The sequence below is a fragment of the Epargyreus clarus genome, unplaced genomic scaffold, assembly GCF_041222505.1.
Source record: "Epargyreus clarus isolate Ecla_fem2 unplaced genomic scaffold, WU_Ecla_fem_2.2 ptg000034l, whole genome shotgun sequence".
NCBI lineage: Eukaryota > Metazoa > Arthropoda > Insecta > Lepidoptera > Hesperiidae > Epargyreus > Epargyreus clarus.
In genome coordinates, this window is record NW_027332239.1 from 9,585,968 (window position 1) to 9,609,813 (window position 23,846).

Genomic DNA, 23,846 nt, shown 5'->3' on the forward strand with positions numbered 1-23,846 from the left:
TTTTGGACCTATGCCCAGTGGTGGGACAAAAGCACTGCAAGCATGTAGTCCGTTCTTTTTTCGCATGTCATTCCAATCCTTGTTACTTTCTTCAAGCTCACAAGTTATAGTTACAAAAAGCTAAAGTGACGTCTCACACAATGTAAATAAATTAAGGGGTTATCGGAATCCATCTTTGAACTGATTGACTTTCTACAGTATAATTATAAATCAATTGAATAGTTACAATGAGCTCGGAATTAAAGCCAAGCATTATTAATCTTATCGCTCGATCACCGTCCGCGGTCTTACCGATCACCGATGGGCAGATTGCGCGCCGTACATAACATCGGCGACCTCGGCTTCGCGCTGCTGTCATTCAATCAGCGATAGCGCGATTTCTCCACGCGAATGTCACGGCAGCCGCATCGGCGGCCAATGATGGAACCCAATTCCATCTAATCCGGCGCCAATCATCAATGTAGATCATGAGATTGCCGAATTGCAAGGCAGATCGGCGGTGTCGTGAGAACGGTAGGGTACGAAGCACGGCTACGTGCTACGGGCCGTGCTGACAGGTGGGACTCTCCCCGGCGGTGGCTAACTGTAGCCCGCGAGCCACTGAGCCGGTGCGCCACCGCGCAGTGCAGTCTCAAGTCGTCGCAGGCGCACCACGCGACCACCGGACCCCCGCTACATTTACTCGTAGCTTACGCGGGAAAGCTTCAGTTCGCTAGTGTTAACTTTACTTTTATTGCGCGAGCTTTCTAGCATTGTGGCTGTGTATTCAAAAAGAGTTGTTGTGACTTTGCGTTTATAATTTTAGGGAAATCACTGTTAGCTCTAGTTTGTTTTTTTGTGGTAGCATCAGTAAGGTAATCGGGGCAGATAGCATTAACGGTTGGCTCCGCGCTCGAGTGTGGCAGACCGCAAGCATGACGAGCGCCGCCGACTGCGCTCTCGTGCTTCTCTTAGTGGTATGTTAATATTTTGTTTTGGTATCCTACTAATCCTTCTGTAACTAACTATATGTATAGACTATTCGCTTATGTTTTCCATCTACATATACAATATAATGACCTTATTACATATCCAATAAAAAAATAAAGAATATAGATACTTAACATTTACAAAAATAGGCAAAAGATGTAAAATTAAAATAATATTGTTACATGTTGTACCCAATATGAAAATGCCAAATTCCTATTAAGATATTTATATACTTAGGTACGATCAAAATGTTATAATTTGGTCCAGTCCAGTAAATTTCTAAAGTAGAAATGTATGACAACCATTAAAGTAAGAGCATGTTCCACCGTAAAATTTATCGACGCAGTGACCCGCTCAGCCATTGTTAACACGTGATTGAAGACATTCACAATATTAAATTTCACGGTTCGAGTCTATGAAGCGAGTAAAAGATTTATAAGATGAGATACCCACAGAAAATCTAAAATGTCCATAAATGCTCAAAGTTCCTTTCCATCCTTTCTATCGAATCGAGTGTTAGGTTCGAATCCGAAGGACGCACCTTAGGATTCGAAGGTTTTTAGGTACTTCACGAGCTTGCGTGCTACAAATAGAAATAAATAATTATGTACGTAAATATTAAAAACTAATGATCCCCTTCTTTAAAGGGGAAGGTGAGGGAAAAAATGTTCTTAAATATGTGTGAAATTTATCTATTTGCAAATGGCCATCGTGGTGGCTCAAGGCCTAAATCTATCTCACTATGAAAGTCCGTTGCCCAGCTGAGGTACAGTGATGGGTTAATGACTTCACGAGAGCTTAGATTCCATAGAGCGAAAAGCTCATATTGTGCTTTCACGCCAATTTCTTAGGTCACGGAAGCGTTATGTTTCAAATCTTATTCGTAAAAAATAACGTTAATTAAGAAGTATAAAGTGAAAGATGAAAAATCGTAGATAATCTGAGATATTTTGAATCGGAACGCCTAATGAGTTTACCGCGGTATTGTTACACTTTGAAATTGATCACGCTTATGCAGGCAATTCGAAAATACCGTGAACGCAATTATATTTTCACAGTTAAATACCAATTAATTTACGATCCGCTAACCTCCTTATATGGTTACCGATATCAAAGAAATGAAATACTCATAACACAACGTAAAATCATTAAAATACATGATTATGCAAATCTGAATGATGCTAAATATTCACTAGATGCCCCCAGGGTATCTCTAACTGTACTTGTTTGTATTTTTCAATGAAACTTATTATTGTTATTGTTATGCTCTGCATACTACGCAAAGCAGTAGATATATTGTAGAGATGATTTACCATACCTTGGGTATTTGATACCTATATGAATGATTCTTATAACTGCACGTGTAGTTATCATAAACGAGATAAATATACGAACATAAATAGTGTCTTACAAGATTGTGGGTAAGTAAATATAAAACTTGGTAAAGTGGATATTTTTAATAAAAAGTTGAAAGAATATTTATCATCATCATCATCAACCCATTACTGTCCCACTGCTGGGCACGGGTCTCCTCTCAGAATGAGAAGGATTAGGCCATAGTCCACCGCGCTGGCCAAGTGCGTATTGGTAGACTTCACATACCTTGTAAGATTTTTTTTATATAAATCTCTTAGGTATGCAGGTTTCCTCACGATGTTTTCCTTCACCGTTTAAGCAAGTGATAATTAATTTCTAATACGCACATAAATTTGAAAATCAGAGGTGCGTGCCTGGGATTTGAACCTCGGACCCCTCGATCGAGAGGCCGCGTTTCTTAACCACTAGGCTATCACTGCTCAAAAATATTTTTTATTGTAAAAAAAGCGTGGGGTGCATGGTGTCAATAGTTATAAATATTTTATTGATAGATATTGAGTAGAAGGATTATCATTTTGATAATATCTTAAAAAGCACCCCACGCTTTTTTTACAATAAAAAATATTTTTATCTTATTTACACTATTCTTAATTCAAATTTAAAAAAAAAATTTTCTATTTTTTAGTTGGATTTTCTATAAAAAGTGTTTTTTTTTAGTTTTTTTAAACTATTATTTATTTTTCACTTTTTTGGTCGATTTTTTTATAAAAGCGTATTTTTTAGTTTTTTTTAACTATTATTTATTTTTAATTTTTTAGTGATTGTCAGGTCAGGTCAGGTCAGGTCAGGTCAGGTCAGGTTAGGTCAGGGCAGGTTAGGTTAGGTTAGGTGATCGGCGCGCCTGGTAGATTCCTTTATTGGTCTTAACGCAGACCTTCCGGGTCTCAGGAAAACAAAAATCGCTGATCCTGATTATCCTAGTAAGGATAACGGGTCAGAATGTTTAAAATATTGAATTGTCATCGGTCCTTAATAAGTATGCCAAATTTCGAGTTAATCCGACGTTTTGAAGGGGTTAAAATCATGTTCAAAGATTCCGTTACATACTAACATACCAACATACATACGTCTGAAGCTAATAAAAGCGTATTAAAAAAATATATGTAAGCAATTAGTATACTATAAATGATTTACATTATAATGTGATTTAATCAAACGAAATTCAAGGAAAGTAAGGTATTTTAAATTGTCAATTAGTATTTTGGTACATTGTTAATGTGTAATCACATCACGTTTTTTAAAGTTTCTATAAATTAGGTACTGTTCGTATGTATAAACATTAATTTTCAAACATCACGTTTCCTCCTGATTATTTCTGATCAGTTCTTGTCGAGGAAGAAAAATTAATCGCATAAGCAATTATTCCCAGGAAAGAAAGTTTTTGTTTCAACAAGGAAGGAGTATAAATAAATATAAAATCAATTTACATTCATGCTTCACTGAGCTTTCTAGTCATAAGGCAATAAGTTCCTTATCTTATCAATCTAATGGTCAGATTATAACCCTTGATTGCTCCCAGATGGGTAGAGCGTGAAGCGACCATTACCATGAAATGCGAGCACAGTACATTGCACTTGCCATGCCAATTATTTATCGAACAAAGGCAATCAATATGGCAATAAACTATAAAATGTTATAATGAGAATTACGAGTACTTTGGAAAATAAATAAAAAAGGAATATGCTAAAAATTGGGATAAGGTATTTGAGGGTTGTTTGTTGTAAAGTATCTGTATCTATTTAGTCATTTTCGTATTATTTTGATTCAACAGAGCAATTTTCCGATTACGATATGGTGACAACTGAGCCCTAGTTAGCGAGAGATAATTAAACTAAAATTACTTACCACGTATAACTACTATCTTTACAACATTATAAGAAAAATGAAGTCTACTAATTTTTTTTATCAGCAGCGCTTTTTATTCAAAGAGCTTCTGAGATATTTTAAGCTTTAAGTCTCACCTTACAATTCCTGACGATATGCGAAAGTCACAGATAAAATCTTAAACGCCACGAAAGTGTTATCAGCTTTGCTCGGTTTGATTACTATCTTGCGATAATAAATTTTCGGTGATCGCAGCTCGAAATTAGTCCACACTGATTGACTCTGAAAGATATGATCATGTGATGGGTTTCGTTGATTCTCTCAACAAAGATTTAAGATACTTTCAATTTAATAATTGGAAATCGTCGTCAACCTTCCAGTTCCATAACTTTCCATTGCCAGGCAGGGATTTCCTCTTAGAGTAATAGGATTTTATTTTATAGTCCTTCAGGGTGGCCAAGTAGGTTAGGTAGAGTTGAAACTATTGCGATTTTTGTTATAAAACTCTCAGGCAAGTATTTCCGCACGATGTTTTCTTTCACCGTTGAAGCAAGTGATAAGAATTTCTAATAGGCACATAACTTTGAAAAAGCAGAGGTGCATACTTGATTTTGAAATTCGACCCATAGTTTAATAAGCCAAATTTTAAACATCTAGACATTCTAGACTGTCAATGCCGCCGTAAACTAACTTAAATGTTTTTTATTACAACTCAGCAAAAATTAAATTTATAACTCGAAAATCAAAGTTTATCATAACGGTGGTAAGTAATAAAACAAGGAATTAATTTTATACTAAAGCCAATTATAAACGGAACGAATGGTAACTCGAGCGCTTGGATGCCTCCTAGGAGCACACATGCGAGCTAACCGAAATCTGTTGCATGCATGCGTGCATCTGACGTTTGATATAAAATACGAGGATACGCGAGCGGCTATGCATGCTTGCATCCCCGTGCACAGTTTTGAAATATTACCAACATGCATCATACCGTTTCTATGTTAAGGAAAGACTAGAAATTAGAAACTGGATTTCAAATGTTTTCGTATCATCTTTGAATCAAGAGCTCCAGAAACATGTATTTCAAAATAGTATTTTTATTTAATATATATGAGTCCCGTGTTACGTGAAATGATTTATAAATAAAAAAGTGTATAATTCCTCTGTGTGAAAACCCCGTCAAAATCAGTTTGTTGGTATCCAATGGTACGTAGGGGCTAGCTAGGATGGTTGCCAGGGCGCAATCTAAAGGGGGGCGTGTTTTACCGTACCGCAAAAGAAAAATATACTTTAAAAAGTGGCATCAGAAAGGCATCAAAACAAAGAGGTCATCAAGAGTTTCAAGCTTTGTCAGGGACGCTACCACATTACGCTTGCTACGATGCTACAAATAATAATATGAATTTAATAATATACGATACGATATACAATACTACACTATAACGATACATATACTATAAAGATTACAGAACTCAGGTGCGGCTAACTTATTGCGGTACTAATATGAAGTAATGCGCGTGCGTACCGAGTTCAATGCGCACGCGCATGCTATATAACTCGGCACAAACGACACGCTCGAGTAACTACAGAAACGGATTCTATTAAACGATTGAAGCTCCCACTGACATCGAAATCATTGTATGGTTATTTATCTTCTCACAGTCCCAATACGTGTAACAGTAATGAACTGATATGTAAAATGACTACAAACACATATAGAGGCCATAAATAGGGAAATAAACAGCAAAATGTTTTTCTCTTTTGTTTGTCAATTGATTTTTCTTTTATTTTAATTCGGTAACTACTGACGAGCTTAGTGCTATAATTATTTTCTTTAAAAAAAAAAGTAATTAGGTCCTAAAAAAATTAGTAAAAATATAATTAGGTACGGTCTGATTTCGATCACTACGTTCTACTTTTCTTTTAAAACTGATCCACTTTTTCTACTAGTCTACTAGGAAGCATTAGTCTTCTTTTAGCAACAATATTATCTTTGCATCACGCAATCAAATGCGAACCATACTCCTACTTAAATACACTTTTGAAAACAAAGAAAAAGCATTTATGTGTCATCACGATTTTTTTATTCACAGTTAAATCAAGTATTTTGTAATACACATATGCACGTGACTGCAAATAATGAAATATGCCTCATAAACTTAGTTTACACGTGCTTATGCGTTTAGTCTGATAGTAAATGGATAATGACGCTTATGGACATTAAACAGCCCCAGGTGAGATGAGACTCATACGAGAGGTCGGCCACAAATGCGACCTTTGAGGAAAAAGCCTCCATTACCCATATCCTACAAACCAAAACACACTTAAACTCTTGAACAGCGCTTAACACTGACATTTTCGGACAAAAATAGATGTGGCGGCGGTGCCTCTAGAGTTGAATCACCTTCAATTATAATCGATATGTGATATAGTGGTCCTACGTCATTATTAATGAACTTTAACAAATCTCTTGATTACTACTACTAATCAACACTTTACTTATTCGTGCCTTTCAGCATATAATTTTAGAAATTACAGTAACAAGGCATGTCGGGTCATAATAAAATTGAGCGCTACATGTAATTACAAAATCGCCTGGGAATAAGATAGCGTATCGTGGGACATCCGAACAAAGTTAAGGAAGTTCAAACAATATAATTTACGCTTGAAACGTGTAATTGAGAACTACCGCCAATTTCTTAAGTGCAATTTGTGACTTTGAACCTGCAATTTTGTCGTCTTCGAGTGATGTAATGTGTTAATAATTAAACAATATAATTATACGTAGGTAATATTGTTTTCACGTCGTGTAAATAAATCTGGGATTAAATTTTTACTCTTAATAATAATATATTATATATTCACAATTTCTGCCTATTACGATCATAGATTAGTAAAGATACTTTGCCGCCTTGAAAATGAATGAAGCCACAAACGGCTTATTAGTGAGTTCTTTTTTTGAATTCTTGAAAAATAAAAACATTTATAGAGAAAATGTACGAATAAATAACTAATACTGCGTAATTTACATAATAAATAAATAATAATTTCAAATATTTCAGGGACATTTTAGCACGGAGACATGGCAAAACTTTTTTACGCAACTACTCGTATTTCAATTCTCAAAACTGGGCATTTTCTTGTTAGGAGTGTGTAATCTTTACTAATCTATGATTACGATTTGTCAAATTTCGATCTTTGCTAGACAAAAGTCAGATAGATTGATTAGTAATATCGAACGTAAGTTAATTACCCATCTACTTCATAGCCTCCTTTTCAGTGTACGATTTATAAAATAGGTGTGAAAATAACAAAGCAAACCATCACATTTAGACACCTACTTATTTAGGCACACTAAGTGTGTTACGGTATGTTGATTTAATCTAAGTTTTGAGTTCCGTAAATCCGTTCCGACCCGAAAAGCAATTACGTTCCTGATCGAATGCTCCGAATGTTCCGTGTCTGAAACCTTTGTCTTCGGAGTAGGGATGGCGATCTGAGATCGATTAATCGAAGAATAGATTTTTGTTCCAAAAAATAAATGCCTTTGTTTTTTTTCCATTTATTACTTTATTATATATTTAAAACATGAATTTAAATACTAATTAAAATAAATTAAACTATATACAAATAATTAAAGTACCTAAAAAATAATTAAAAATATATTATTTTAATCGATCTCCAATAATGGATCGATTCAGTGATTCGATCTTTTCGCAGTTGTTTGAATGTGTTATAAACATTTTTTGCTGTTGGCTACGTATTTCAGTGCTATTTATTGCTATATATTTCGCTATCTTGGCCCTTATTAGCTGAAAAGATCAAAAATCGATTTTTGAAGAATCGATTCTTTGGGCCTCGTTTTTTTTTTAATCAAATCGAATTTTTTAATGCACTTTGATTGGAATCGATTCAAGAATCGATCTTTTTCGGAAAGTATCGCCATCCCTACTTCGGAGCAATCGATTGAAGCCGTTTCGTTCGGCGTAGGCATTACGCTACGGTCTGCGCTGACCCTAATACCTGAATTGAACCAAACTCACGACCGTAAAATCTGGGTGAGATAGACGGTTGACACTTCATGCTTGATTGTTGTCTACATGCTGTGAGGAAAATCTAATTAAAAATTAAAAGTAGCACCTGTACCCTTAGTATGAGTTTTTATGTTTTTATAAAAATTACTGTTTTTTATTCGTTGACGTATTTCCCATACATTTCCAATCAGTTCTGATAGAGTGCGCTAGGGGCGCTGATTGGGAATGTATGGGCAAATACGTAAACAAATACAAAAACAGCCATTTTTGTGAAAACGTAAGAACTCATACTACGGGTACTGGATGAACAATCTCCGTTTTGCGTTTTTTTACGTAGTTTTTTACTTTCTACAAGAAATTTAAGTTTATGGGTTAATTTAACGGTATGCCCGCTAATTATTACTAGTACTACTCCATGACATGGTATTAATTGGTGTAATTAAAGTAAATTCCTTTAATTAAGTAGGTAATTGTGTGAAAATGTTTTTGTGACAGCTATCTAAATCAAGGTTGAAAGTAAAACGTTATTTATATTTTCAGGAAATAGGAAGGAAAAATTGTTTGTGTAAAATAAGATACCGCAAACTATAATAAACTTTGTGTATATTGTAATATCATAAAGCTGAAGAGATTGTTTGTTTGAACACGCTAATTTCTGAAAAATAATAATTGAGGAAGGTTTTAAATGTTTTAAGACTTAAGCATTACACTACGATCCTTACACATAGAGTCGATGTTTTACACGACCAATTTTACATGATTTTAACACAGCTATGTTTGAAGATTTGGTTTTAGTAATTTAAATTACTAATTTATTTAATTATAGAATGCTTCCTAGCTTTCCTTTATGTTAGTGCGTATTGTATTTATTATTTTGCATGTTATTTTGGAAGCCGTGGTTCAATTCTATAAGCCACTGATAAACTTCAAACATTAAAATGTCAACTTCTTGAACATATAAAATTATAATTTATCATAAGCTTTCTATAAAACTAATCCATAATTTTTAATAATTTTTCATCGCATATCGTAAATAAAATCTAAAATTGTATAGAATCTTTAAAAAATCGTGACGATGTATTGTAAATATTTTGTAAAATGTTAGAAACAATTGTGGAAATTATGTTACTTTAAACTCGAAATTAGCGTCGCTACATTAATACTGAGAGTTAAATCGATCCGATATCGAAGATCGTTCAATTAAATTTAAATAAACGCTCTACATAGTCTACATACCTAATGTCATTGTCTATGTAGGCACAGCCTGTACAGGCTAATCTTGAAAACATCTGTACCTACTTCTACACAATATGCATAATTTTACTAAGAAGGTAATGGTAAAACCAAAATACCAAAATTATTGTGAATTATGTTTACCTAGACATCGTGCGATAGACACCGTCCGTGGCAAAGCTCATAAAATCATCTCGTTGTATAGGTACAATGTGTATGAAGATATCTACTATTTACATCTTCCGTAGATACCTTCGCGCAGGCACGTGTCGTACTTCAAAATATTGTATAGAAAAATGTTTTTGATGACTCAGAACGTTCAATATTTGTAGATATTATCTTCATCAATCCATGAATGTCCCACTGCTGGGCATGGGTCTCAGAATAAGAAGGATTAGGTCATAGACCACAGCCCTGGCCAAGTGCGTTAGATTGACTTCATAAGTATACCTTTTGAAAACTTTTATTTAAGAATTATCAGGTATACCGGTTTCGTAACGATGTTTTTCCTTCATAAAGCAAATGATAATTCGTTTATAATAAGCACATAACTTTCGAAACCAGAGGTGCGTCAGGATTTAAACCTGGGACATTGGTTGAGATTCCGCGTTTAAGCTACATTATGACTGTTTATAGATATGGGTCCAATTAATTTGGATAGCTGCATAGGAATTTTAAATCAGACGCGAGTATTCTACGGTCAACTGTATAAAAAAGCAGGTATCTTTCTATACAGTTTCACAAGTAATTCAAGTTCTGCTATACACTTCACGCCTAATAACCAGAGCAACACCGTTTTGGGAAACCGTTTATCCGTCTGAGTTTCAATTTGCATATAAATACACTAAGGGAAGCCGCACACTGATCATATACACAATAATGTTTGCGTTATATTTTTACGGTTAATTTTGAAGATAGAATATTCTTATGCTATATACACTACGCACCTCTATAAATTTGTACTTTAAAGCAGAAGTTTCTGTGTGTCATTAGTCGACCTGTGCCCTTAGTATGACTTTTTAGGTTTTTACAAAATGACTGTTTTTGTATTTGTTTACGTATTTACCCATACATTTCCAATTAGCGCCCCTAGCGGACTCTATCAGAACTGATTTGAAATGTATGGGTAATACATAAACAAATACAATTAGTCATTTTTGTAAAAACGTAAAACTCATACTCAGGGTCCCAAAACAAGCAACACGTGACGGCAGTTACAAATTAAATCATACATCACATAAAATGGCTAATAAATTAACATGACTTCCACAAAACGTACAACTAACCCAAATCGCCTATTCAAGAATAATAAAGTAGGTATTGTTATTTATTACAATTAAAAAACGTTCATTAAAATACACTTTGAAAGGTGGTAGAACCTTTGTGGTTCGACTCTGGCAGCACCACCGCCACACCTATTTCTGCCTCATAACAGCAGTGTTAAGCGCTACTGTGTTCTGATTTGAAGGGTGTGGTGAGAAAGACATACTTTTCCGAGGCATTCCAGCTTAGTCTTCAGGGGTAGCGGCGTATGTGTGGCGAACCATAGGTAGGAATATCTAATCCTATCTGGGGTTGATTACAGATGTCCATGGGCGGTAGGCCACTTACCACTACTACTATATTATAAAAAAAACACTCTTTATATAGGTAATAGTATATCCCACCTGTAGAAACATTTTATTCCTGCAATATTAAGACGCAACAAACGCCCGGTGTGCGACCTGCCTAACACTATCATCAACAGCTGAATATTGTTTCCGCGTCGCGAACACGCAACGGTCAACTAGTGACCTCTGGCCGGAACTTCACAGGTTCAAACGATTTATACGTCACTCCCGTTATTGCTAAAATATATAAAATCACTAGTTTTTCCCCGCGGCTTCGCCCGCGTTTAAAAGAAAATAATATAACATACATAAAACTGAAAATTCGTACCTTCGACTTTGCTAAAGATCATCACTTGATCAAATGCATAGTTTACGATTCAATCATTACTGATATCGATTAAAATAATCGATGTTTTGGATCCGAAAGATCGATTCTCCGATTAATCGATCTTAGATCGCCATCCCTAGTTCCCGTGGGATTTCTGGGATAAAAACTATCCTATGTCCTTTCTCGGGTCTCAGACTTTTCTTTCTCTTTGTACAAAATTTCATTAAAATCGGTTCAGTGGTTTAGGCGTGAAGAATAGACAACCAGACAGACAGACAGACAGACAGAGTTACTTCGGATTTATAATATTAGTAAGGATAAGGAATAGTAAGGATTGACTATACTTTTATAAAACGCACAAAGACACAATAAGGAAACTATTTGGTGTTATTGAATTCAGAAATCAATTGCTTTCTGGTGCTGTAGGAGCACAGCGGAGACCAATTAATTAAGCTTTGTTTAACAAAGACTATTAATTATACCTATCTGATTAATCTGCAATACTTATAATTAAATAGAGAAAATCTCAAAGGTATGTAAAGTCTACGCAATACGCACTTGGCCAGCGCGGGGGACTGTGGCCTAATCCTTCTCATTCTGAGAGGAGACCCGTGCCCAGCAGTGGGACAGTTATGGGTTGATGACGACTTATAATTTTAATAAATAATAATCAACCAACAGCATTAAAAATAAAGATGCGTTAGGTCGGTTAATAATAAAAAGTTTATTCTCTTTTTCTTCAGAAAACGGTAAACAATAATAAAATAATTCCAATTCAGAATCAGAAATCAGTTAGCTAATGTTCTAGTACCAATATGAAGAATAACAAGCGCACGTAGCCACTGGACTGTTACCGTTGATGGTACAAGACTCCATTTACTTTCAACGGTGCATATTAGCTGACCTCACGTTTACGCTTCGAGGTAAATCGCTTCGTTTACCCAACCGCACTCGTCTGATCTACCTTTTTATCACGTTTATAGCAAAAAGTTAAAGATCGGTGATAATAATTACGTTATTAAGCTTTTTAACGTACATACCTATTATTTTCTTTGTGGTTGCGGTACGCCTGCATATACTTTATCTGGCTTTTAACCGGAACACAATAGCGCAAGCAATAGTTTAAAGATTTACGCCCGTACAAGTATATTGTTATGTGTGGCTAGCATAAGGCAGAAGATGTAGGTGAGGCTATTGTACACGATGCACATCTTTTTGGCAAGAAATAGCCAAGTAATGGAATCACAGTCAACTTGTTATTTGGATGCAATGTAAACGTATAAGTAGCAAATTTCGATATAGTCCGCGTAAAACTGCTAGTCCGCCCTGAATATAGAAATGAATCGCGTCGCCATAATAAATTGTATGACTGCACCTGCTTGCAACAACTTCAGAGTGGACTAGCAGTTTGACGTGAACTATAAAAGTATGTCTTGCCTTACCAAATATTTTACTTTAAGCAGAAATAAGTGTAGAAGTAGTAATTTGGTTCATACTTTATTTTTTTAGTGGGACCACTTTAGAATATCATGACCTAAAATATTTGCGTAATTATTGAATTAATATCGAAATTTAATGTCAATGTTACCGCTGTCACGTAAAATATTACAGTGGATATCAAAAGTTAAAATAACACAGCGAAAGTCATTGCGGACGCCTTGCGGTTAGCCCGGTCACGATCTTATAATAAAAATATTTTTATTACTGATCCTATTTTGCTATTTCCCATACCTTTATGCAAAAAATACTTCCATCAGAAATAGCCTTGGAAAAATATGTGACTGTCAAGCTGTGTAAACGTAAGCGTTCGTATATTACTACATAGGTGAATCAAAAAGTTCTTAGAATCGATATGAAAATAAAGGATAAATGAAACAAAATTATTTTTTTTTGAACATACTTTCCTTCTAATTCAATATATTTAGAGAATCGGTATTCTAATTTTCTTATTCCTTAAAAAAAAAAATCTTGAGAATCGAAAAAACTTCATATGGCTCGAAAAAGTAGATATGACAGCGACATCGTCATCAAATTTTGTTCCATGGATGTGCTTCTTTAATAAGTGAAAATCCCTGGGGCTAAGTCTGGAAAATATGCGTGGGTGAACACAAATTTAAAAGCATGCACTTGAGAAAGCCTGGAGGGCAACTTCTGATTTGCAAAATCGTTATCGTGAATAAAACACATCCAATGAGAGTTCTCAATGCCGTTTTTTATTCCTTCACGAACTTTTGGGATTACGTTTGCATAGTAAGGTCTAGTCATCGCCTATCCCTTCAGCAAATAATCCTTACTAATATTATAAATCCGAAAGTAACTCTGTCTGTCTGTCTGTCTGGTTGTCTTTTCTTCACGCCTAAACCACTGAACCGATTTTAATGAAATTTTGTACAAAGGTAGTCTGAGATCCGAGAAAGGACATAGGATAGTTTTTATCCCGGAAATCCCACGGGAACTAGGGATGGCGATCTAAAATCGATTAATCGGAGAATCGCTCTTTTGGACACAAAACACCGATTATTTTAATCGATATTAGTAAGGATTGAATCGTAAATTATGCATTTGATCAAGTGATGATCTTTAGCAAAGTTGAAGGTACGAATTTTCAGTTTTATGTATGTTAGTATGTTATATTATTTTCTGTTAAACGCGGGCGAAGCCGCGGGCAAAAACTAGTCAATAATAATTATATCTTTACTATCCCAGCACACAGACATAATTAGAAGTAAGCGCAGTAAAAATAATATAGCCTTTAAAAATGTACTTATTTTGAAATTGCAAGCAGACACTTCCCGGTGGCAGCGCCTCCTCTATATTAGTTCAATAAATTGGATATTAGAGTCACGGAAAGGCATGGTTAAGCGCTATTTGTGTTGTTCTTAGAATAACCTATGGATATAATGGCAATCGATTCAGTTCAAACATTTAATATTTGATTAACATTCCGCAAATAACGAGTTATCTTAGTAAAATATTTTAGTACTTTTTTGAGTGATATATTTTGATTATTAATACACAGAACTTATGCGTAAATTAATATTTAAATTAGATATTCATAGCCTGAATGTATAAATGCTAAAGGAAAAATATTTACTTGCGATTTCGAAGAAGCACGGAGTGCGTTAACAAATGTTCTGGTTTGAAGGGTGTGGTTAGGGAGACAAACTTTTCCGAGGCGTTCCAGTTTAGTCCTCAGGGGTAGCGGTACATCCGTGGGCGACTTCATGTAGGAATATCTAATCCTACCTGCGGTTGAACAGATGTCCATGGGCTGCACTTACCATCAGGGGACCTGCATGTTCGTCTGCTACTCCTAAATTATAATAAATCCTAAACTTAAAATTTGAAGGTATTTGAACTAACAAGTATTAACAGATAGACTCCACTTAACGGGCTTATCTTTCACAGATCAAATTCAACAATTTTAATTAGATGCAACAATGCCTCAATTGAGGAATAGAACAAAGTAGTTAATTGTTAGGTTAGTTCTTTCCGACAATTATTTTGAATGCTCATTGTTACAGGTCCAAACTGCGCTCGCACAAGACTACGATGGTAAGTCATTTCCTGTTTATTAACTGTTTTAATTATACTTCTGTAAGTAGCATCAAAATCAAATCATTATATTTCGACTATATTCTTTAAGTATCTACTTTTTTCATAATATAGAAGTAGCAGACGAGCATGCAGTCCACCTGATGGTAAGTGGTTACTGCCACCCATGGACATCTGTAATCAACCTCAGATAGGATTAGATATTCCTACCTGAGGTCGGCCACAGATGCGCCGCTACCCCTGAGGACTAAGCTGGAACACCTCAGAAAAGTCTGTCTCCCTTACCACACCCTTCAAACCGGAACACAGCAGCGCCTAACACTGCTGTTATTAGGTAGAAATAGATGTGGCGGTGGTGCCGCCGGAGTCGAACCACAAAGGGTTCTACCACCTTCTGTAAGTAGCATCAAAATCAAATCATTTTATTCCGTCTATACCTACATGACTCTACTCTTTAAGTATTTACTTTTTTTTTTTTTTTTATCTGCTTTTAGAATTGAAATTGAATTTTAGAAATAGGAGGAGTACTTCTTCGCCGAAATTATAGGAGGATAAAACCTTTATAAAAGATAACCCTTAGCTAGACCAATTCTCTCCCAAAAAAAAATTCTGGATTAGTCACCGTCTGTAATGAATGAACGATGGATACATGAAACGCCTCGCGTGTGTGCCTCTGCCTTACTACAAGTTTCAAACAAAACTTAGCCCTTAACAATGCTATAATGTATACGGCAGAATTAAGGAAGCGACGCTGCTTCCACGTTCGAACCACGCAGTGCTCTGGCAAATGCTAATAAATCGTATTACAGTTACAGACATCCAATGCACCTTTGCAAGCGGAGGCACAGGGCTTCGAGACTCGGTGACCGCGCTCCTACGGAAACCGGAAGGGTTCCGTGGCGCTCCGCTGTTCGCAGACGACCGTGCTACAGACCCTATAGGGGACCCCGTGTGTCAGATACGACCAGAGCCAGAAGACCCCACTGGCTTGTTGTACAGACTACGGATCACAGATTTCACGAAATGTGGCGTCTTGAAAAGAAACGTAAGTCAAGTATTAACTTATTCGCACTTTATTCTTTAATTACTAACCAACTCATACTATGGTACGACTATGATGTTATGAAGATTTCATATTCGTATTAAGTACTACCTTTACCTTTTTTTTTCTTTATGAGGGGGAAACCATCAAAAGGTACCCGACGACGTGGGAGCGACGCCGGGTCATGTGAGATTTTTAACGTACTAAAACCCTCCCGGTGGCCGTCCTCAACGCTTGTTGGAGAACTCCGGGATCTCCGGTGCCCCGATCGGGCTCTGCCCTAGGGGAGTAGTTTTCGCTCCTCCCACACCATCTGGTGTCCATGACCGTATTCGACCATACATACAACCGTCGGTCCCGGGGTCGCTTATTGAACGGTTCGAGCTCCCACTCTTCCCGCCCGCAACCCCGGAAGCCCCCTTTTAGTCGCCTCTTACGACAGGCAGGGGATACCGTAGCCCTATCTTAGTCCCGGAACTACAGGGACAAAGTTACCAAAGGACCAACTTTACCTACGGCTGTATAATTAAATAAAATTGAAGTGTCTGTCTCGTCTTCTAAATGAATACTATTTTCGGTGCACAATGATTATTTTGCATGACGCAGGCCCGACAATGTGGTAAATCTAGTAAATATGAGTCTTTACGTTATAATATTTGTATGATAACCTGGTTAATTTAGAAATTTCCCTCAAGACACCCAATAAGCAACAACTACTTATATTAATTGTGTACAAGATACTGCCGACTTGTGTGTATGTACTCGATACTCGCTTTATTCAAAACACTTAATGTTAAATAGATGCAAATATCTATTTGATGGAAATTGCTTTCGCCAATGTGCGCTTATAAATTGTGTGTACCTGTATCTACACGGAGAAATAGGATCGCGGGATTTTAAAATTACGGGCTTACAAAAGATTAAAATATAAAATAAAAATGGTCCTTCAGATTTTCTTTCGGAAATTTAAGCTATTTATTTATTGAGAGAATTAAGTTTGTTTTTTCCACTATAATTCCTCATTTTTTTACATTTATTTATATTAATATTTATTTATTTATTCAATCATAAGAAATTAAAAAATACATAATTCTATTAAGTTTAAGTTCTTATAATGTTAAATTTAAATTACTTTATTCAGTTAATTAAAATTACAAATTCATAAATTACAATTAATTTATCATAAGACACTTAACAAAAAGTGATAGCTATAGACTAACTTTGATCTTTAAATGGCTATCTAAAGTCCCGGGTCGATCCCGGAATCCTAAAATTATCGTAAACAATCCTGAAATCCCGGGATTAGTAAAAAGAGTCGGGACGGAATTCTCTAGCTGTCACCTGTATATGTATAATAAGCAACGCCGTTACTAAATAACAGTATGAAGTGTACGATTGGCCTACACACAACTAGGTGCTCAGCTGATGTATTATTAACTTGAACAGCCGAGACCGGTACCAGTATTGAGGTGAAGAGAAACTAAAAGATATATGTCAATAGTCGTAAATACTATATTGTAAGATCAATGGAAAATGGAATGCGGTCCTTAGTGAAATCGCACAGCTTCTAACTTTGCGCAGTGGAGAATGTCGTGAATGAACCAGAAAATAGCTTTAAACTAAGAAGTATGTGTAATCTATTATTAGTGCCTTCAGCTCTTTTTTTCTCTAGGTAACGAGGAAATTAGACAATAAATGCTTTGAAAAATGCTTTGAAATTTTAATTGAAGTATAAAAATCTTGTATAATTCATATTACAGCTGTGCAAAGCGTAAAAGCACGCTGGAGGTCCCGGATTCGAATCCCGAGCATGCACCTTAGTATTCGAAATTTACATTCAATTGCTTTAATAAAGGAATACATCGTTATGTACTTTTATCACCAAATTCACCAATCCATATTTGGTCAGCTTGGTGGACTATAGTCTAAACTTTCTGAGACAGGATTGCTCTCATTTGAGAAGAGACTCATGCCCAGCGACTTTCGATCAACAGTACCTACTGGTACCAATAGGTATTGTTGTTCGAAGCTTGCGACAGTGTATAACGATACTGTTTTCTTTTAGGGTTTCGTGCACGTACGAGTGTGGTTCCCACAATTCCCTGGAGTGGTGATGCAGTCCGATCAGGAGTTGATCATCATGTGCAAGCCGCCAGAGCCCACCATCATCGAGAACAAAGCAGCAGGTTTTGCCGGTAGCTTGTGAGTATTTATTAAAGGTAGCGATATTGTTGTGCATATATTTACGTGGATGCCTTATTGTAAAAAAGGACTAAAAATATTCAGATTCAATGTTTTAGGATTCTGTACCCAAAGAGTAAAAACAGAACCCTATTACTAAGCCTCCTTAAGAGTATGCATAATGGTTACTATAACCGCTATAACAACAAATACTAGTAAATTGTATTTATAAACGCAAAATAATAAGGCGGTAATATAGCCGTCGAATATTACCACCTATTGACCTGCCATCGTACCATTCGTACCTACTTCTGTTTTTTTTTTATAATATAAGGGTAGCAGACGAGCATGCAGTCCACCTGATGGTAAGTGGCTACTGCCGCCCATGGACATCTGTAATCAACCCCAGATAGGATTAGATATTCCTACCTGAGGTCGGCCACAGATGCGCCGCTACCCCTGAGGACTAAGCTGGAACGCCTCGGAAAAGTCTGTCTCCCTTAGCACACCCTTCAAACCGGAACACAGCAGCGCCTAACACTGCTGTTATTAGGTAGAAATAGGTATGGCGGTGGTGCCGCCGGAGTCGAACCACAAAGGGTTCTACCACCTTCAGACCTGTTACGTACCAAAACTAATCGTAACACCAACATTCCAGTCCGCACGGCGCTCGAGTATCCGGCGTGGTAGAGGAGACCCCTGGGCGGCTGGAGTACGAGGTGGCGCTGTACAAGGAGGCCCCGCCCGTGTCCCGCCACTCCAACCACTCCGTCGACCTGCCCGTAGACCAGGTAACTACTGTACGTGATTTTCATACTTTTGGAATCACCCAAGATCCCACACCCACACTTTGACTTAACACAATTCCTAATTTCTAATTAATTGTCATGATTAGGCAGTGTCTATATATCTTGTAAATAAAAAAATCCTAAAGTACGAATATGTGAGTACCTGCATCTTATTATTTTTATTTAACCCATAAAATTATATTCTTTCCATACATAATAATTAATAACTTAGGTGTTTCCTTGTAACGCCATGTAGATCCCAAATCACCTCTTTCACTCCCTATACTACGTGGTTAATTACAACTTCTTTAGGTTCTTATTAGTGATCGAAGGATTAAGCTGTTTAAACTTTAATTTTGGTAGGGACTACTTACAAAAGTACAAACAAAGGTTATAAAGGTCCTGCTACATCATCATGTTATAAACTGGAAATACATTTTATTTATCCTATTGTCTGTGAGTTTTATAAAAACGGTTTATAAAAACTGACATTTATTTATTTTACATTATATAGTACTTAGAAGTACACTATAGTAGTATTAATAATAATAAGGTTCGTATGAGTGCCAATTATAGGTATGAACGTTTATATATTAGTCTGTATTTTTAATTTGTATGGAACAAATCGAACCATACGCAACCATTATAATGCTGACTGAGCATGGTAATACTGAAACAACCGCAACTGTTGCCCACTAGTTTCGATCTGTGCCATTTAACTATGATATAAGTGCTACTGATATAAGCAGTGGGACAGTAATGGGTTGCTGATGATGATGATGATAAGTGCTACTTGTGTGCTAAAATTTAATTTTTATTTGCTTATCTTGTATCTTTTGCTTATCTTATATCGGAATGTAGAGAGTAACAAAACTACAGTAAAAGAGATATTCACACTGCATTACTTGTTCAGAAACCAGGTATTTTAAGTATGCACATTTATACCGAGCGTTAAACTTGCTTATGACCGTATATCTAAAGGAAGAGAAATTTTAAACCTTCTACAACATTAACCGCTATCTAAACGACCCAGTTCAACAAATTTACAGTACCTAATTATAAATGCTAGTAATATCGATATAGAGTTAAGAGTTGCAGAAATATCTCGGTCAGTGCATACCGCATTAGATAGTTATTCTACAAACAGTGAATATCGATTAAGTTTCTTAGCGCCTGTGTAATACGAGTTCTGTTTTTGTTGCAGGCAGTGCCTATTGGAACTAAACTACAGTTGCGCGCGCGCATTAACCCAGACTCGGCCTGGCGGCACATAAAGCTGTTGGAGGTGGCCGTGTCTCCCGACCCTGACAGACCACATGCTCCAGGCGCTGTCCTGCTGGTGAAGGAAGGGTAAACTCTCGATTATCTTTTAAAGACTATTCACCCAAATAATTATAGGTTAAAAACTAAAAACCACGCTACAATCGCACAAGGAAAATCGTTAATTTTGATTCCTGACGATCCTAATGAGCTGTATGGGATAAAATTATTTAAATCGTGTATTGTCATCCATTCTTGATAATTGTTCAAAATTTTAAATTATTCGGACCGTTCAAAAAGGATAAAAATCGAGTTCAAAGATTCCGTTACAGACATAGGTACACACAGGTCAAGCTAATAAACATTACAATTTGTAGGTAAATGTAATGTACATCTAATTACATAAAGGTTGTTGAATGTCGATAATTTAACGCAAGAAGTCACAATGAACAAAAAATTTATGACGGACGAAACCCATATAAAAATTAGTCTGATCCAAACACTTTTTTATATAAAGTTTTTTCACGTACCTGTAGGTCACTGCCCCCATTTCAAATGTAGTTAGAATTTGCGTCCTACCTAAGTTCGGTCACAAATGTTGTTATCCCTGAGTGCTGGGTTAATAAGCATCATATTAAGGGTGAACTTGAACTGATATGAACTTTTCATTGGCACGAAGTACTTAGTGCGAAGCACCTTATTCCCCAGTAGAAAGTCTGACTTCTACTACTTGTATTTTAACAAATTCGAATAAAGAATTTATTAAAGCGCTAAGTGTGCCTTTCTAAAACCTTATTTTTTTTATTTAGCCCAAAGAACTTAGCACGAATCCTCTATTTTAAAAGAGATGCCTATTAAGTATCAAAAAAATCAAAGTTAAATGAAGATTTTGTCAAAATTATGTTTAATTTTGATGCTTTTTACGGAAATTCTTCATGTATTTTCTGTTTCAAGGTGCCGCAACCGGGACTTCGCGTCAATCATCCCTCACCAGCCAGCGCGGTACCGGGAGCGACACAACGAGGTGTTCCTGGACTTCGAGGCCTTCCTGCTGGCGTCCATGAAGGAGCGCTCCACCCTCTGGATCCACTCGCAGATCAAAGCGTGCATGGACGCTGCGGACTGCCAGCCTGACTACTGCCTTGACCTTTATGAACCTTCAGGTATCTAAATTGAGCTCAAATATGTAAGTGAGTTTCCAGTGTTTTGGAAATTTCAAACAATTAATTTGATGATGGACGCGGCCTGGGTACCTACCAATTTTTCAACGGAGTACCGTTGCAAATGTAGCTGCTATTTATTGCCATTTATACATTGCGATAACATTGTTACCAAAAAAAAACACGTTTCATTTTAATCATAATTATCTAATACACAAAGAGCACCGGATTCTACAGGCTCTAGATCAAAGTGAAGAACCGATAAGAGAATATCTTCTAAATTGTAGTGTTTCTATTATTAAACTTGCTCGCTCGTTACAGTATGTGTCCATAGCATTGATGTTACAGCAAATCCAATGACAAATTATCAATTATAAAAAAATCTTTAATTCTCCAGGTCACGGCCGTCGTCGCAGAGCGTTATCTGACCACGACCACTCCCATAATGGAACTAGTGAAACGTTACCGTCTGATAACGGCTCCACTCCCTTCACACGGTTCAAGGAAAACCTGGAGTACACGGTTGTGATGCCAGGGGAGCTGTTCCACAGGACGCCGCTAGAAGGAACCTGCGCGACATCTATGATGATCGCTGTCGCCCTCGGAGCTTTGTTGTTCATGTCAGCGTTACTGGTAAGTTCGTGTATTTATTATTGTTCAAATATTTTTTTATAATAGGAAATACCTACTGAAGCGAGATTGTTGTACCAAGTTGAAAAAAACGTATGGTGAAGCGGCTGTAAAAACACTGTAAAATGTTGAGACTCCAGAATAGATTTCTCTTTATTATCCATACGAAATATGTATCTTAATTAATTTTACATTTAAAAAAGTAATTAAATCGTCTCATTAATTACGGAGCTGACACAGATGTTCATACATAATTAAATTTGCATCGAGGATTTTATTAATTAATGGTATTCGTGTCTCTGATAAATGCAATAAAAGTAATAAACGATGCTACAGTTCGCCTGATATTAAAGTTAATACTGACTAAAGTAACTGTAGATAGATTTTTTGTATAATAACACTTGAGCGCCTGCGCGAAACTAAAAGCAATTACTTTCGTCTCTATTTAATCTTTTATAATTAGATGAAATACAGATTAAAAATAGATAAACTCCTTTTTGCAAAAGATTAAATCATACCTTCCTAATCAGCTAAGATTTTACTTTAATTAATTCGCTTCATTTTTATGTTTTGTAGATGTGTTACCTCGCGACTAAGTTGAATTCAACCATGTTAAAGAATAACAGCCTACACGTCCCATCGGGTAAAGGCTTCGAGCAGATCCTCAGAGAGTTGGCGCACCATTCAATGCCTGACACAGGCTACACCGGCCGCCCCACCGTCCAATGATAACTAACAAATAGTTAATAAGTATAGGTACATTCGACAATAATGGTGGTCATAATTTAAATCGAACTGCATGCAACACGTTTCAATCAAATATATTCACTTTATTAATACGTAGGAAATTAAATCTCGGAACGAAAGGCACACCCTTTTAAATTAATTCGTCAACTACCTAGAAAATTATAAATGAAACACCCTCGTTCACTATGGCCTATATACGTCATAGGAGAGATGTAATACCAATTATTTAATCGATTTAATTCAATTTATATTAACTATAGTGGAACATCGCAATGCGGAGATATACTTATCGCTACTGTTGTAATACATTGAACATTCCTATCTTTTCTTCGCTCAATTAAAAATACGTATGTCAGTATATGATAATATATACATATTTTGTTAATTACGTGAGGTGGAAAACATTAAACTTAAGATAAAATTATTTGTACTTAAGAAAATATTCCGTCTCTCCAGGTTAATTAAACTTACATAATTCTTGGCGTACCTAATTACAATTAAAATGTGTAATTCAATATTGTATTGTATTCAATAATGTAATTTTATACCTACCCTACTTTGTGACAGTAATTATAGGGTTACCTTTTAAAATAAGTATTCTTCGTAATATTCTAGAAGACTATTGGTATGATCTTATGACTGAAAAGTTAAAAGCTGCTCAGACACCGATGCCTTTTACTTTTTTTAGTCATGACCGTCGTTTTATTTTAATAGAATTACTTGCTAAACTAGCAGTTTAAGAAGTATTATTATAAGTAATTTATTTATCAGTGATTTAAAATAGACAATAATAAATCAGATTAGTAGTAAAATTCTGTTGTTTTATTATCATCAATTTATCAATGTATTATTTTTATATTATATTAAACGCACCGAATACTGTAATGTTCTTTCTACAGGGAACACTCAGCATTATACAACTCGCAGCTCACAGTTCAAATAGATTAAATCATAGCCTGTATGCATCTATTTTTACCTTTAATAAAATGTCCGTATGTGTCTATAACTAGAAACTAGCATACTAATTTGTATTAATGGTATAACAAGAAACCTACATTTTTGGTTGAATAGGTAGGTTAACCTCGTCCTTCTGAAAAAGTAATAAATG

At 35.9% G+C, this 23,846-nt stretch overlaps 1 protein-coding gene across 2 annotated transcripts; it reads left to right on the plus strand.

Annotated features, from left to right (window-relative positions):
- The first annotated feature begins 634 nt into the window (after positions 1 to 634).
- On the plus strand, positions 635 to 23,550 carry LOC140756119 (uncharacterized). Of its 2 annotated transcripts, none has more exons than XM_073091543.1 (9): positions 635 to 956; positions 14,900 to 14,930; positions 15,740 to 15,975; positions 18,038 to 18,174; positions 18,812 to 18,953; positions 20,146 to 20,291; positions 21,156 to 21,364; positions 21,759 to 21,994; positions 22,568 to 23,550. In XM_073091543.1, exons 1-9 carry the CDS (start codon positions 915 to 917, stop codon positions 22,718 to 22,720), a joined length of 1,332 nt encoding a protein of 443 aa, XP_072947644.1. In that variant the 5' UTR covers positions 635 to 914; the 3' UTR covers positions 22,721 to 23,550. The 2 variants fall into 2 exon arrangements, with proteins under 2 accessions (XP_072947644.1, XP_072947646.1); XM_073091545.1 differs by having other exon boundaries at positions 18,812 to 18,944.
- Positions 23,551 to 23,846: the final 296 nt, after the last annotated feature.